The 15253-nt window shown below is 44.6% G+C and overlaps 2 protein-coding genes across 2 annotated transcripts in view; both read right to left on the minus strand.

Annotated features, from left to right (window-relative positions):
* LOC121324073 (ras-related protein Rab-5C) overlaps positions 1-2954 on the minus strand; it is an 18647-nt gene extending 15693 nt beyond the window's left edge. Inside the window, exon 1 of the mRNA XM_041265525.1 lies at positions 2756-2954. The gene's annotated coding sequence lies outside the window, so the exon portion shown is untranslated. The remainder of the gene's footprint in view (positions 1-2755) is intronic.
* Positions 2955-7922: 4968 nt separating this feature from the next.
* The window catches only part of LOC121324056 (potassium voltage-gated channel subfamily H member 4-like), a 38797-nt gene continuing 31466 nt past the window's right edge, over positions 7923-15253 (minus strand). Inside the window, exons 12-16 of the mRNA XM_041265472.1 lie at positions 14347-14502; positions 12746-13119; positions 12049-12155; positions 11136-11212; positions 7923-10522 (exon numbers count right to left, since the gene is read on the minus strand). Of these exons, the coding sequence (XP_041121406.1) occupies positions 9308-10522; positions 11136-11212; positions 12049-12155; positions 12746-13119; positions 14347-14502 (1929 nt within the window). The 3' untranslated portion in view covers positions 7923-9307. The remainder of the gene's footprint in view (positions 10523-11135; positions 11213-12048; positions 12156-12745; positions 13120-14346; positions 14503-15253) is intronic.

Here is a 15253-nt window from a genome sequence, read left to right on the forward strand (position 1 = left end):
AGCGTGCAGAACTAACCCCACACAAACCGAACCGCAGCACCGGTATCCAGTGTGACACGGGGGGTACCAACCCGCCCTACTCACTGTCTAGCGTGCAGAACTAACCCCACACATACCGAACCGCAGCACCGGTATCCAGTGTGACACGGGGGGTACCAACCCGCCCTACTCACTGTCTAGCGTGCAGAACTAACCCCACACAAACCGAACCGCAGCACCGGTATCCAGTGTGACACGGGGGGTACCAACCCGCCCTACTCACTGTCTAGCGTGCAGAACTAACCCCACACAAACCGAACCGCAGCACCGGTATCCAGTGTGACACGGGGGGTACCAACCCGCCCTACTCACTGTCTAGCGTGCAGAACTAACCCCACACAAACCGAACCGCAGCACCGGTATCCAGTGCGACACGGGGGGTACCAACCCGCCCTACTCACTGTCTAGCGTGCAGAACTAACCCCACACAAACCGAACCGCAGCACCGGTATCCAGTGCGACACGGGGGGTACCAACCCGCCCTACTCACTGTCTAGCGTGCAGAACTAACCCCACACAAACCGAACCGCAGCACCGGTATCCAGTGTGACACGGGGGGTACCAACCCGCCCTACTCACTGTCTAGCGTGCAGAACTAACCCCACACAAACCGAACCGCAGCACCGGTATCCAGTGCGACACGGGGGGTACCAACCCGCCCTACTCACTGTCTAGCGTGCAGAACTAACCCCACACAAACCGAACCGCAGCACCGGTATCCAGTGTGACACGGGGGGTACCAACCCGCCCTACTCACTGTCTAGCGTGCAGAACTAACCCCACACAAACCGAACCGCAGCACCGGTATCCAGTGTGACACGGGGGGTACCAACCCGCCCTACTCACTGTCTAGCGTGCAGAACTAACCCCACACAAACCGAACCGCAGCACCGGTATCCAGTGTGACACGGGGGGTACCAACCCGCCCTACTCACTGTCTAGCGTGCAGAACTAACCCCACACAAACCGAACCGCAGCACCGGTATCCAGTGTGACACGGGGGGTACCAACCCGCCCTACTCACTGTCTAGCGTGCAGAACAGAACTAACCCCACACAAACCGAACCGCAGCACCGGTATCCAGTGTGACACGGGGGGTACCAACCCGCCCTACTCACTGTCTAGCGTGCAGAACTAACCCCACACAAACCGAACCGCAGCACCGGTATCCAGTGTGACACGGGGGGTACCAACCCGCCCTACTCACTGTCTAGCGTGCAGAACTAACCCCACACAAACCGAACCGCAGCACCGGTATCCAGTGTGACACGGGGGGTACCAACCCGCCCTACTCACTGTCTAGCGTGCAGAACTAACCCCACACAAACCGAACCGCAGCACCGGTATCCAGTGTGACACGGGGGGTACCAACCCGCCCTACTCACTGTCTAGCGTGCAGAACTAACCCCACACAAACCGAACCGCAGCACCGGTATCCAGTGTGACACGGGGGGTACCAACCCGCCCTACTCACTGTCTAGCGTGCAGAACTAACCCCACACAAACCGAACCGCAGCACCGGTATCCAGTGTGACACGGGGAGTGCAGAACAAACCCCACACAAACCGAACCGCAGCACCGGTATCCAGTGCCTACCAACCCGCCCTACTCACTGTCTAGCGTGCAGAACTAACCCCACACAAACCGAACCGCAGCACCGGTATCCAGTGTGACACGGGGGGTACCAACCCGCCCTACTCACTGTCTAGCGTGCAGAACTAACCCCACACAAACCGAACCGCAGCACCGGTATCCAGTGTGACACGGGGGGTACCAACCCGCCCTACTCACTGTCTAGCGTGCAGAACTAACCCCACACAAACCGAACCGCAGCACCGGTATCCAGTGTGACACGGGGGGTACCAACCCGCCCTACTCACTGTCTAGCGTGCAGAACTAACCCCACACAAACCGAACCGCAGCACCGGTATCCAGTGTGACACGGGGGGTACCAACCCGCCCTACTCACTGTCTAGCGTGCAGAACTAACCCCACACAAACCGAACCGCAGCACCGGTATCCAGTGTGACACGGGGGGTACCAACCCGCCCTACTCACTGTCTAGCGTGCAGAACTAACCCCACACAAACCGAACCGCAGCACCGGTATCCAGTGTGACACGGGGGGTACCAACCCGCCCTACTCACTGTCTAGCGTGCAGAACTAACCCCACACAAACCGAACCGCAGCACCGGTATCCAGTGTGACACGGGGGGTACCAACCCGCCCTACTCACTGTCTAGCGTGCAGAACTAACCCCACACAAACCGAACCGCAGCACCGGTATCCAGTGTGACACGGGGGGTACCAACCCGCCCTACTCACTGTCTAGCGTGCAGAACTAACCCCACACAAACCGAACCGCAGCACCGGTATCCAGTGTGACACGGGGGGTACCAACCCGCCCTACTCACTGTCTAGCGTGCAGAACTAACCCCACACAAACCGAACCGCAGCACCGGTATCCAGTGTGACACGGGGGGTACCAACCCGTCCTAACCCCACACAAACCGAACACAGCGGTACGCAAACCAGTGTCGCACTGTTACGCTATTATTTCAAAAGGAAGCGGTGGATATTGAAATCTGTTTCAAGAGAGTACTGCACGGAATTTGATTGCAAGAACTGGACGATAACCTGATCTTATGGTTTCAACCAACCAAAAAATATCCAGTCCAAAGAATTTCTAAAACCGTTATGAATAACGTATACTCACGGGTCCTTATGGTTGCGATGTGCTGGTTGTGTGCTTCGTGTTCTCCCGGCTTCCCGGATCTATATATTTCTATTTTTGATCTTTTATTTTCGCTGTTTCAGTTTCGCTCCCTCTCTGTCACAGACCCTCACAGGCTCCGGCCTTCACTTCCGGGATTCTGCCACTTCCTGATGGTGGGGCTCGTTGACTGACAGGCCTAAAGGCCAATTACAAGATGCGGTCTGACTTCGCAAAAAAAAAAAAAAAAAAACCCAAAAAAACCCCAAAAAACCCCAAAAAACCGGGCGCGTTCAGAGTTCATTCTGCGCAGATTCTGACCGATCTAGCCAATAATCTTCTAAGAATGACCTCCGTGAACGCGCCCACTGTCATATGATTTTTTTTCTTTTGTTTCAGAGCACCCAGTGGCATCATGGGAATAGTAGTTCAGACTCTGACTGTAGTCCGGAATTTGATTATGTGTTTTATTCCTGATATGAAACCACGAAGTTTTAATTGCTAGGGTGTTATTATGTTTCAAAAAGTTTTGTGTGACGTTTTTACACCTTTACGGCAAGTGGGCGGGTAGTGACGGCTGGAACTTAGTTAAGGGAACCCTGTAGAGAAAGATGCACTTTGAGAACTCTGGAAGCAGAATTTAAATATAGTACTGTCATCATAATTTGATGGCTTGCGTATGGAGTCGACTCTGAAAGGATGTTCCTGTTATAGGAACACTGTAACACGTTTTCTTTGAATGACCTGTGCAAAAGCATGTTCACGGGGCAGGTACTCTCGCCGGTTCAAATTCTGGTGCCACGATCCTTTTTACAGCTTTCAAAAAGCATGGCAGCAAATAGCATTTCTATAATAACAAGATCAGATAATAAAGCATCAGAGAAGTAACGTGGAGCCAAGCCACGCAGAGCCTTAGAAGGGAAGATGAATCTTAAAATGAACTCGAAACCTGAGAGGAAACCAGAGCAAAGCCCCCAAAACAGGAGTGACGTGACCGCGTTAGCGTTGCAGCTGCTGAGTTCTGAACAGGTTGTAATTTGGTGAGGGTGCCTTTTATTTTGGCGAGGGTGCTTTGTAATTTGGTGAAGGTGCCTTTTATTTTGGCGAGGGTGCTTTGTAATTTGGTGAGGGTGCTTTGTAATTTGGTGACGGTGCCTTTTATTTTGGCGAGGGTGCTTTGTAATTTGGCGAGCAGGGCGTTACAATAATCTATCCCTGAGAAAACAAAAGCATGAACCAGTTCAGCTACAGTTGCAGAGAGCATAGGTTGCAGTCTAGCGATGTTTCTAAGGTGAAAAAAATGATGCCTGAACAGTATTCTGCGCATGACGTTCAAAAGTTAATCCAGGAACAAAAATCACTCCCAGGTTTTTCATTTGGGATCTAAACTCAAGCATGGTACCGGTAGAGGTTTACAGCATTGGTTTTACTTATCGGATGTAAGTACCGAGCAGCATAATCTCGGTCTTATCACAATTTCGATGCAAAATTTTTTGTGACATCCAATTCTTCATATCAGAAATGCAGTCAGCAAGCACAGAGGTCTTATTTACAAGCTAATGCATTGTTCTGTGCGTTAACATGGCACTATAGTCAGCGTACCGCACTGAGATTTATCAAGGTATGCTGCGTCATGAGACACATGACTGTCATTTACCAGCAGAGGGCAGACTTGTCTTGTCGATGTTTGGCAAACCAACTCATCCTTTAGAGTTATTTCAAATTGCATTTTAAGACATCTTGAAATATTTAGACATCTCTAAATCATTTCGAGGTATCTCAAATTGATAATTACAGATATCTTTAATTGTGCAGTTTTTAAGATGTCTAAAATTCACTTGAAGATATCTGTAAGTCAGTTTGAGAATGTTTGTAAATCAGTTAGCGGAATCTAAAAATGAAATGGAGATATCTCATATTGATTTACAGATATCTTTAAGTAATATGGAGACCGTGTGGATTTTTGCTAACATGGTACACAGAACTGTCATTTAGCGATATCTTAAACCAAGGCTTTTTCAAAAAGCTATCTCTACATCATTTGAAGATATCTCTAAATGAATGTCAGAAGAGTTCAAATGAACACAGTGGTGGCCATGTCTTCTCAGACAGTCAGCTCTTTTATCACTGATACCTCGGAAAGCTGAGTTTCCAGCTCCTTGTAAAATGGTGATGAATAAGGGAAAACTGTCACCCACATGCCCTGCTCATGCTGACAGCCCCTGAATCATCAAGGGGCTTTCAAAAAACTGTCACAGGGCGGCAGGGAACACATTCGTCATCCAGTGCGATGATCAAGCTGCAGCAGCAACCCTAGGATCTCATCGCATGGAGTACATAAGGTTATTGTTGAAGAGCGTTCAAATTAAGCCAAACATTGGCTCAGGCAGGCACCTTTAAACTGTAGATTGGTCAATTAATAAAGTCAACCTCTAGCCACACACAATTTGCGCAAAAAAAACCCCAAAAACAACACTTTAATGAAGTCACTGGGGGTTGGTAGGTCGGCTGCAAGCATTGCTCGGCCATGCTTGAATCAGATCGCTAGCAGCGGCACTAGCAACTCCCACAGCTCGAGCGGACGTGGAATTAAAAGGGTTTTGTGGATTGCAGTGGATTGGGATTGAATCTGCTGCACGGAAAGATTGGCAACTGGGCTGGATTTCTCGGTTACTGGTTTAATCGGCGATACAAATTGAAAGCTGCCTTTTACTTTCGAACTTCATATTCAAGACCTTATGTTTTACACATCTCATAAAGAAGTCCAAAACGCTTTCCCTGTGGATAATTCTAACGTTTTCGATGCCCTGGTGCTACCACACAATGGAGACAATACAAAAATGAATTGATTCTTTTTTCCGACCTTCTGTTTTTAATTTGATTTTATTGCACAGTATATTCTGTAGAAAAAAATATAACACCAAATGTAAAAGACAGATCTGTTATTTCTCTACACTGGGCACTCAGAAAACCATTTAGTCCTGTGAGTGTCATCAACTTAATTGAGAGTGCTGTTCTCTAAAACAGTTCCCATCTCTTGCTCAGCTGTTTTGTCACGTACAGGTTGTCAAAACGATGTTGTGCCACTGTAGTAGCTGTCCATTGCTTGTTATTGAACCTTTCTTTACTAGGAGAGCCATTAAAATTTAAATTGTTTTATCAAGGGAGACCGGGTCAGAATGAATTTTTTTATATTTATAAATTTTGTTGTCGTCAGTAGTTTTTACCCCAGTTTTCTCTCCAATTTGAATGGACAATTATTATTTTTTTATCCCGGTTTACCACAGCAACCCCCCCCACAGCAGCTGGAGCACGCATCCTTCGAAATGTGCTCCTGCCAGTCCGTCATTTTTCGCACTGCGGATCCACAGTGAAGCCACCAGACCTGTAGTGCCGGAGGATAACCGAGCCGTGGATTGCCCTGCCGACCTAAGCCCTACCCGGGTTGCACACAGCCAATTGTGCCCCTTAGGAACGCCTGATCACGGTCGGCTGTGACATTGCTTGGATTGGAACCTGCGATCTTCAGGCTATAGGGTGCATCCTGCACTCCACTCGGAGCGCCTTTACTGGATGCACCACTTGAAAGCCACTCAGGAGCCCCTGAATGGACTTTTTGTATTCCCAAACGTTGTTTTAAACTCCTTTAGAGAGATCAAAACCACAACTTTCAGCTCTTCCTCAAGTTTATTCCAAGACCACCGAGCAAGAAAACTGAATGTATTTTTTATTTCTGTACAAACTTTGGGAACTGTGAAACGTAAAACAGCCTGAGATGTAAGATTTTAAGAACTACTAGAATTTGAGACTTTGCACTTACCGTGTTTAATTACAGAAACTTATTATTTTCTTCCTCGCTGGTGAATAACAAAAGAGACTCAGCTGCAAGTAACAAAGTAGGAGTTCTTTTTTTTTTTTAATAATTTAACATGCTTCAAAATTCAATAAACAACAAAAGAAACATTTGTATTTGCATTGGAATGTTTGTTAACCATGCCCAAGTTTGCGCTATAAGCTGTGACCTGCTGGACTATCTGTAATGTTTGCTAAAATGGTTTCTCCTAATGATTAATCAGTGTGGAAGTGCTAAATCACAATCTGCTTTAGGAACACCAGCAGAGAAAGAAAAGACCGGTTAGTACCAACTCATTGCAAAGAAACTTTGATTCATAATAGGAAGTAGAAACTGGATTTAGGATTTATTTTTGGCGCACTTTAAATATTTCACTGAAATTCGGGATTTAAATTAAAAAAACAACAACAAGGGCGTTACCCTTAGTTAGACAAACTCAGGGCCTATGCACAGCTACAGTATTAGGAGCTTTGGAGGCTTAGCGGTACAGAACATGTGAATTGGTCATCATGGGTTTGGTGTTGGGAAGGCTGCATTCCTTTCACGGTTCTCACAGATTTCGCAGTTTCTGTGAAACATACTCACTGCCTTGTAAAGAATGCGTCCCTGTGAAAATTTCAATTACTGAAAGAATAGTGTAAATATGCTTCTTTTTTTATCACTTACAGCTTGATTGACGCACTCCCTGTTACACTACATTAGGAACCTGGCAGCAGGTTTAGTTTGCTTCCTGTAACTGATTGAGCACACATTGCATAGAGCTGCATGGTTTCCTTAAAGTGCTTTTAATGACAAAGATGGGAAATATTTCTGCTAAAGATCACTCTGTCCAGTACAAAAACTGGGCTACTGTGACTTTAACATTTACTGCTGTTTTTTATATAAAAATAGAATGTCTTTAAAAGGTGGACATAAAAAATGAAATATTCTGCAATTTAGCGTTTACCTTTTTTGAGGTGAACAGTTCAATATTTAGGAACATTTTGGTATGATCAGTTTGGTATGTGACAACAAGGCTATTTCTTTCTTTTGCTTTAATACATACTGTATTATGTTTAATTGTGAAATATCTTGAAATACCTATTTTTAGACAGTGAAACGCCATGAAAAAATACATCCCTAATAATTAGAAGGGATACAGTAAGTGAACCTACTTGGCAGTGCAAACATATTAAGAAAATATTATTTGGCCAACAATGCATATTGTTTTATTACAGTACATGTGTGTGTGTGTGTGTGTGTGTGTGTGTGTGTGTGTGTGTGTGTGTGTGTGTGTGTGTGTGTGTGTGTGTGTGTGTGTGTGTGTGTGTGTGTGTATATATATATGAGAGAGAGAGAGAGAGAGAGAGAGAGAGAGAGAGGCAGGCAGGTATTGTTTTATGTGTATAAGAAGTATACATCATCAATACAACCTGGTTCTCGCATGCTAGCATCAAACCACATTAGATTTGCTATGAAATGCTTTGTTTAATAAACAGTCTTCAGTCTATATATGCTGCTTATAAATGCTGCTTACCGAAACATGGCAATGCATGGTCTGTCAGTGCAGGTAAAACTGCCAGTCCTGTTCCAAAAATAAGCATCAGCACTGATAGCAATAAAACAGTTGATTTTCTTTTGTTTTTTTTTATATATGTAGCACAGAAAGTAACAATTGTTTCAATTTTTCAAATACAAACACATACATATATATATATGTGTGTGTGTGTGCATATGCGCAGGGGGACAGAAAGTTTCCTTTTTGCTTGATAGCAGCAGAACAAAACAGAACATATCTCACAAAATTTGCAGTTGACATAAGACTTGCAGGATTGGGTCTCTCCAGGACCAGGGTTGGGTTCACCAGTTATTATTGTTAGTTTCTATAGCAACCGACTCTGCATTGCAACTGCAGGGGTGTTCAAACATTTTAATTGCGCAATGTTCTGCTTTGAAACACAGCAGCCATTTGCTGCTAATTGTTCCTTTAGACAATCATACAATAACAGATTCATTCACTTTAGTGGTACTATATATAGGAGTTGGATGGAGGTACAAAAATGCAAACAAAGATAAAAGATGAAGCAAATACGTTCTGCATGCACACACGGTCCAGAAAATGATTTACTTCAGCCCTTCATACATAGACATGGGAAGCTGCTACTCCTTCGGGAATTCCAGTGCATTCTTGCAGAACTCTATGACAGCTACAGAATTCTCAAGCCCAACACCAGGGCACAATGAGGACACTTTTTCATGTGCCCCAAAAGAGAAATAGAAAAAAGACTGGAAAACCAAAGGAAACTAGACTAGTATTACGATTATCTATACGAAGGTGCTCTGACTTGATATTAACATAGAAGCCGAGTTTATCTGTAAAAATGGCTAAATCATGCAAAGGCTCACGCCCATAACATGTTCTGTAGAAAAAATAAATAAATCAGGTTCATTGTTCTTATGCTATACTGTTACTTGAAAACTAATTTCAAGAATAAAGAATAAACTTTCCATGCATTCTCAGCAATGAATTTAGCCCCACATCTGTATAAAAGATAAGAGAATGAGGTACAGGCATAAACTGTATGACTTTGTTAAAGACTAAAGGTAGAAAAAAAGCAGATGTACAAAACTGGTTAAGGTGTAGTATTGGTTTTCAGAGAGAGCTGCACATTCTGGTCCACTGAGTTTATAGAAGGGTCTATGAATACTAATACCACTGTAACTCAATCCATCATCTCTAGACTCCAGAAGACTTCAGCATCCAGGGTTTGGGTTGCTGTGCTGGATCTCCTGGACTGTGACACCTCGCTGTCCTCAATCAGGTCCGGCGGGTTCAACATAAGCAGCCTGTCTGCAGAATCTGGTTTGATCACCAGTGGTTCTATACCCAGGTGGTCTGGGCTGGCTGTTCCCAAAAGAAGCTGGCCAGAGTTTTCAAAAGAATCCTGAGAAGAGGAAGAGGGGTTCCTTCCGGCTGAACGAGTGCCTGAGGCGGATGGACTGGGTGGTAGGACTTCCGAAAGATTGGTGTCAACGATGCTGGTCAGTGAGTGCGTGGGGCTGGAGCCCACTAAGTCATTTTGCCTCAGGCTTAGGGAGATGCATGGGAACTGGTTTTGCTTCGCGTTGGTGTACAGGTGATTCAGAGATCCCGAGGCATAATAATGAGCACAGTTCGGGGTGGCCAGTGTTGATTGCGCCGCGGTTGGGTTGCTTGATTTGGAGTAAGGGTGCTCAGAACTGGTGGTTTCCTGCTGACACAAGGTGGGATGGGATTTGCTGAGGTTTATAGAAGAGGACAGAGTTTGTCCGCTGTTAGAAGAAGAGCTGCTATAAACTGGAGGAGGAGGAAGAGGAGCAAATATGGAAAATGTGGGAACAGGGCTCAGTAAAGATGAACAGGTCCGTGCTTGCGTTGCCACGAAAGGAGAGTTTGGAGAACCTCCGTTGGGCTGGCACACGTTCTGCTTCACCTCGACCCTTGGGTTGATGGTCCTCCCGGTAGCTCCGAAGCAGGGAGTGTGGTAATAGTTAGCCCTGGGGCTGGGTGGGGAGTGGAAATGGTCCACCGCTGGATGGAAGTTGTCCATCTCTTTCAGCTGCTGGCCGCCCATGGTAGATCGTCGGCTGGGGTTTGCAGCACCGGGTGCACTGCTGCAAGTCCACAGGCCTCCACTGCCTTGGCTTGCTGGGTTTAGATTGGGAGGGTCGTGCTGCACATGCAGCCCAGGTGGCACTGTGTGAGAGACTCTTTGCTGCCACTCGCTGGCACCTCCGCTGCTGTTGTTGGCGGGCGGGGAGTGGACCATCTGAACTCCGTATGGGTAGGAGGGGAGGCTGGAGGTGTAGTGCTGGACAGTGAACTGGGCTTGGAGGAGATGCATCATGTGATGAAGCTCCTTGGTGAGCTGAGAAACCTCTTGATTCAGGTTGCTCATCTGCAAATCGAGGAAATGCGTTACTGGCTGTCCAAACCAAACACTGATGACATCAGTCCTTTTACATTTGGAGACAGAAACCTGCCTAGAAACTCGGTATAAAGAATTTGCCAACCCATTGCAGTCCTTTACATTTAAAAAAAAAAAATCCTGCAAAGCCCTGGCTGCTGAATGTGCGAAGCTATAAAAGAACATCTGTAAACTTGAATGCCTATCAGTGTAAAATCCAAATCCAATTATATAACCTCCTGTGCCTTGGAGAATTCCGCTCTTGTTTAATTTTAGTGACAATGCCACTGGAAGCAGGTGTCAGGTGCATAAGAAATTACAAGCCTGGTCTATTATATCATAATTATGCCTCTTTTTAAAGATAACCAACCACCTCAGGAGAGAGAGCACTTTACAATACTTCTAGCACAAAAGTCTGCATCAGCAGCAACTGTAGCCAGATTTTAAACTCATCAGCAATGTTTGATTCTTGAGGGGTAATTTATGATCTGAAATTACAGCAGTGTTTTTTTGTTTGTTTTTTTTTACACGCAAACTCCTCTAAATTAGTTTCAAAAATTCAACGGCGTGCTAAAGCTGTTTCTTTGAGCCTGTTATAATCTACCTCCTGGCTAAGCTTGCAGATGCTTTGCCTCACTTCCTCCGTCTCCAGCAGTAAGGCAGTGTTCACCTGGTTTGCATCTGCAGAGAAACAAGAATTAAGAGTTAAAATAGAGGGATGCCTTCTTCCCCAGTTATCATGATACTACGGCTCACATCAACCATAGTAAATGCAAAGGTCTTTAACACATGTGTTGTTTTGGGAATCAGTTTAGTAACTTTTCTTAAGGTTGTCATATAGAGCATCTGATCACATTTAGATTTTTTTTTTTTTTCTGTTATTTTCCGCAGGACCACTGTTATGTAATTAACACAGTGTCCATCTAAGCTGTTAGAATGGCACAGACAAAGCTTATGTAACCTGTAATAAACACCAATTATGGGCAAGTACTGGAAGTGTTTATCTTAGGAATTCAAACGTGCAACATTCAGTACCCATACTATGTAAAAATGATCTTCAAAATACCATTGAAAAAAAAAGCAGCAATAAAACAGAATTTTTTATCAGTGGTGTAGTCCTAAATCTGAAGCTACCAGAACACCACTAAAATATTTTAAACAAGAATTCTCATAGAAATTCACATTTATTTTGTATTCTAGTAACACATATAACAGGTAGTGCATTGATCTCATTTCTGCAAGTATTTCCACAACTGTCTTTCTCCATCTGGTCAGAATGCTTTATGTACTTGTGTGTGTGTCGGTGGCATTTGTTTGCATTTTCCCTCTTCTTAAAGAAGCAGTTTGAAACAGAAGAAGCTCCTATTGCTGTTTACATTGCATCAGCTGCTGACTGAATCAGACAGGTGTGCGGGAGATGGGAGTCATGTGACTTGTCTATCACATGAGTTCTGGCTTGACTACACCACTGATATATATCTGACCCCATCACCTCACACACACACACACAAAATCACCTTTGGCAAAGCTGTCTGAGTTGTCTTTCGACCCATACTGATCAACATTAAAGTGAAAGGCATGCATCTCTGATGTTCGTCCGTTATCTTCAATTCCATCAACCACCCTGGAAAGGATGAGAAGAGCTTTTAGGTAAAGACATACAGACCGAGAGGTTAGGGGTGTGGCCATAGTAATTACCTTCATTAATGTGTTGATTTCAAACCAAGAAAAGCTGGCCTCCCACCGCCTTTACAATCCAGTACCAATCAATGACGAGTGTTTTAAAAGTCGATTGGAAGGGAATTTTGCTCTCATCCTGGGCGCTGATAATTTTAATGCCGTACCGTGACCGGAAACTGATAATAAAAATATGTGGCAAAAATAGCAAATGCAACTGACTTATCACATAAAGTCTACACAAGACATACATTAGCTGTGTATTCTGATTGCAAATGAGCTTTAACAATTCCCCTTTAAGCTGTACGGTATCTTGCTGGGTGCATTCAGGCAAAAATGCCTCGTTTCCTTCTGGTAAGAATGGGACAGTCCACCCTTTTATTTGTTTAGGTTTCAAACAGACTGGATCGAAACAGTTCGTAGTACAAATCTAGAATCCAAATAAACAGGTTTTAAAACAAAATCTGCTTTTGTGCACGGAAAACGTGTACACACGCAACCATTCTGGAATGGCAGGTGAAACAGAGATTCTTTTACCTGGGGCTGAGGTCCGGCGGGCCAAAACAGTTGAGGGAAGGGATCAGGAGCTTGGTGGGCCTGCGGCCGTTGCAGACGGCCTCGTTGTTCAGACTCTCTCGCTCTTCCTTGGTGTACTGAGGGGAGGGGCTCCTCCCCCTGCTTCCCCTCACCGGAGACCTGCAGGTGCGGCTCAGCACTGAGAACTGCCGCAGCTCGTCCCCCAGCAGGTTCCCCAGCGAGCCGCGCCGCGCCGGACTGTTCAGGCTGGGCAGAGTCAGCTTCCTGCGGCCCCTGGTGGCCGGAGAGAGGTGGAAGGACTCCTCCGGCTCATCACCGTCCTCAACGATCAACGGCAGCTTCTTATCAGGGGTGACGCTGCTGTCCATTTGAGGCTAGGTGAAATGAGAAGCAAATATATGCATATAAATGTAACGGGACAACATGGGGCTAATATACTGAGACTGCCGTCCCTTCCCGTCCTGTCCCCCGACTCCTCAAGGAGATGGAAGAAGCTGACAGTTTGATATTTGTTGATATTGGCTGACGATTTCATATTTGCAGAAAAGATGTTAAAAGTAAAAGGAATAACTTCTTTCTCAGACAAAATGTCTCGGTTGTTTTTGACTGTGGTTATGGGGTGAAATGAAGTTCATTCTGTGTGGAGCGAGGGCATTTGTCTAGCAACAGGTGTCATTCTTTTGCAGAAGTGATGTTAAAATAATTGCTTTTTTTGAAAGCATTGAGTTAATTCCGATACTTGGGTGATTTATTTATATCTGCAATTGCTGCCTGCTTCAATAAACGACTTAAATTGAAAATGTAATTGAAAATGTAATTAGTTCTCAAAATTGCCTCGTTTCCATCTATCTGCCCCCTGGTAACAGTGGGACTTTTGTTTTAGGTTTCAGACCTTTCCTACAACATAAATAAATAATTGAATTAAGCTGTACCTAATGGGCGATTCCTGTTATGTATGCATTTCAATACATTTTAACAACACCAAGGTAAAACGTTAAGAAATAAACCGTTTTGGGCTTGTGACCTCTTCAGTATACCTACACTTAATATGATGTCATTCCTCAAGCCATACAAATTAGGATCCACTACAGCATTGTGATGCCATCCAACCGGTGCAAATTTGCAGAATTCAACATCTATTTTCATTACAAAACGACTGTTCCAGCACAGATCCAGCACGCCGGACCCATGTCGTTGAAAGCTCTCTTTCACCTAGTGCTGTGTCAGTTGAATAGTGTCTCTAGTGTCAACGAAGTACTTAATGCTACCTCATCTATCAAGAATGAAATGTGCCAGACAGTCATGTGCAGTACTTAGACAAAGAAACAAATCAGAAATCCGTTAGAACCAGCGCTGGCATTTTGAGAGATACTTCAGGCTGGTGTGTAGGTGTTCTTTTATTAATCTTTAAATCCTAACCCTTTCTACCTCGGATGCAGCGCCACTGGGTTACATAACTGGTGTTTATTTATTTATTTATTTAATATAAAAGCTGGAGAGATTTATCTATGCAATATGAGACTGACAACTGTAAAAAAAAAACAAAAAAAAAAACAACAACAAACTGCTCTTTGTTTAAGGAATAAAAGCAGAGAGGGAACCTGGGAAGGTCGTGGGGATCTGCAGAATCGCGACAGGCCCTGGGAAGGTCGTGGGGATCTGCAGAATCGCGACAGGCCCTGGGAAGGTCGTGGGGATCTGCAGAATCGCGACAGGCCCTGGGAAGGTTGTGGGGATCTGCAGAATCGCGACAGGCCCTGGAAAGAAGAGTTGAAGAAAAGTTTTTTATTATTGTCATGTAGAGAATATGCACTTTACCTGAAACTGTTATACAAGTCTCTGCTCTTTTGTAACAATGGTCTAAGGTAATATCATTTAAACTGATTCCTGCATTTTTTTTCCTACAAATAATAACGGCACTTTATCATTAAATAGGCGCCTTTGGAGTGGCGCCATAGCGGGTCTAGAATTTTCTGACCATATGGCGTTGAGATCTGCCAGTAAAACTTAATACTTCTTGTACCCAAAACTAAATATCACAGATTAGACCAGATTCAAGATTTAATTGCTTTAAACTTTTTAGGGTCCATCTACCACTTCACCATCTGCTCAACAGTATTAATGCTCTGTTATATTTATTGACAGAAAAAAACATAATGTAATTCTATGGTTTAACACAAACCCCAGTAGGTTGCACTGTATCAGTTGCTATAGAGAGATACACTACAGTACCAGCCCTGGAGATACTGTGGGATAGACCGCTCAATAAAATATTTGAAGACGGGACTATTCAGGGATACCAAGATATTTAAAGAGAAGGGAATCTCAGGAGTGGGCTGAAATGAGAAATAAATGCCCCAGATTTTAGGGTAGCCCCATCATCATTCAACAGCTTGCTCATGAAAATGATTTGCTAATATATTTAAAGAACATGCACCGTGAATATTGAATTTGGGGGATCACTTTCCTTAGATCAATCTCTGCATCTGCTGAGCAACGTGTCATTAC

Source organism: Polyodon spathula, chromosome 12, assembly GCF_017654505.1.
Source record: "Polyodon spathula isolate WHYD16114869_AA chromosome 12, ASM1765450v1, whole genome shotgun sequence".
NCBI classification, from domain to species: Eukaryota; Metazoa; Chordata; class Actinopteri; order Acipenseriformes; family Polyodontidae; genus Polyodon; species Polyodon spathula.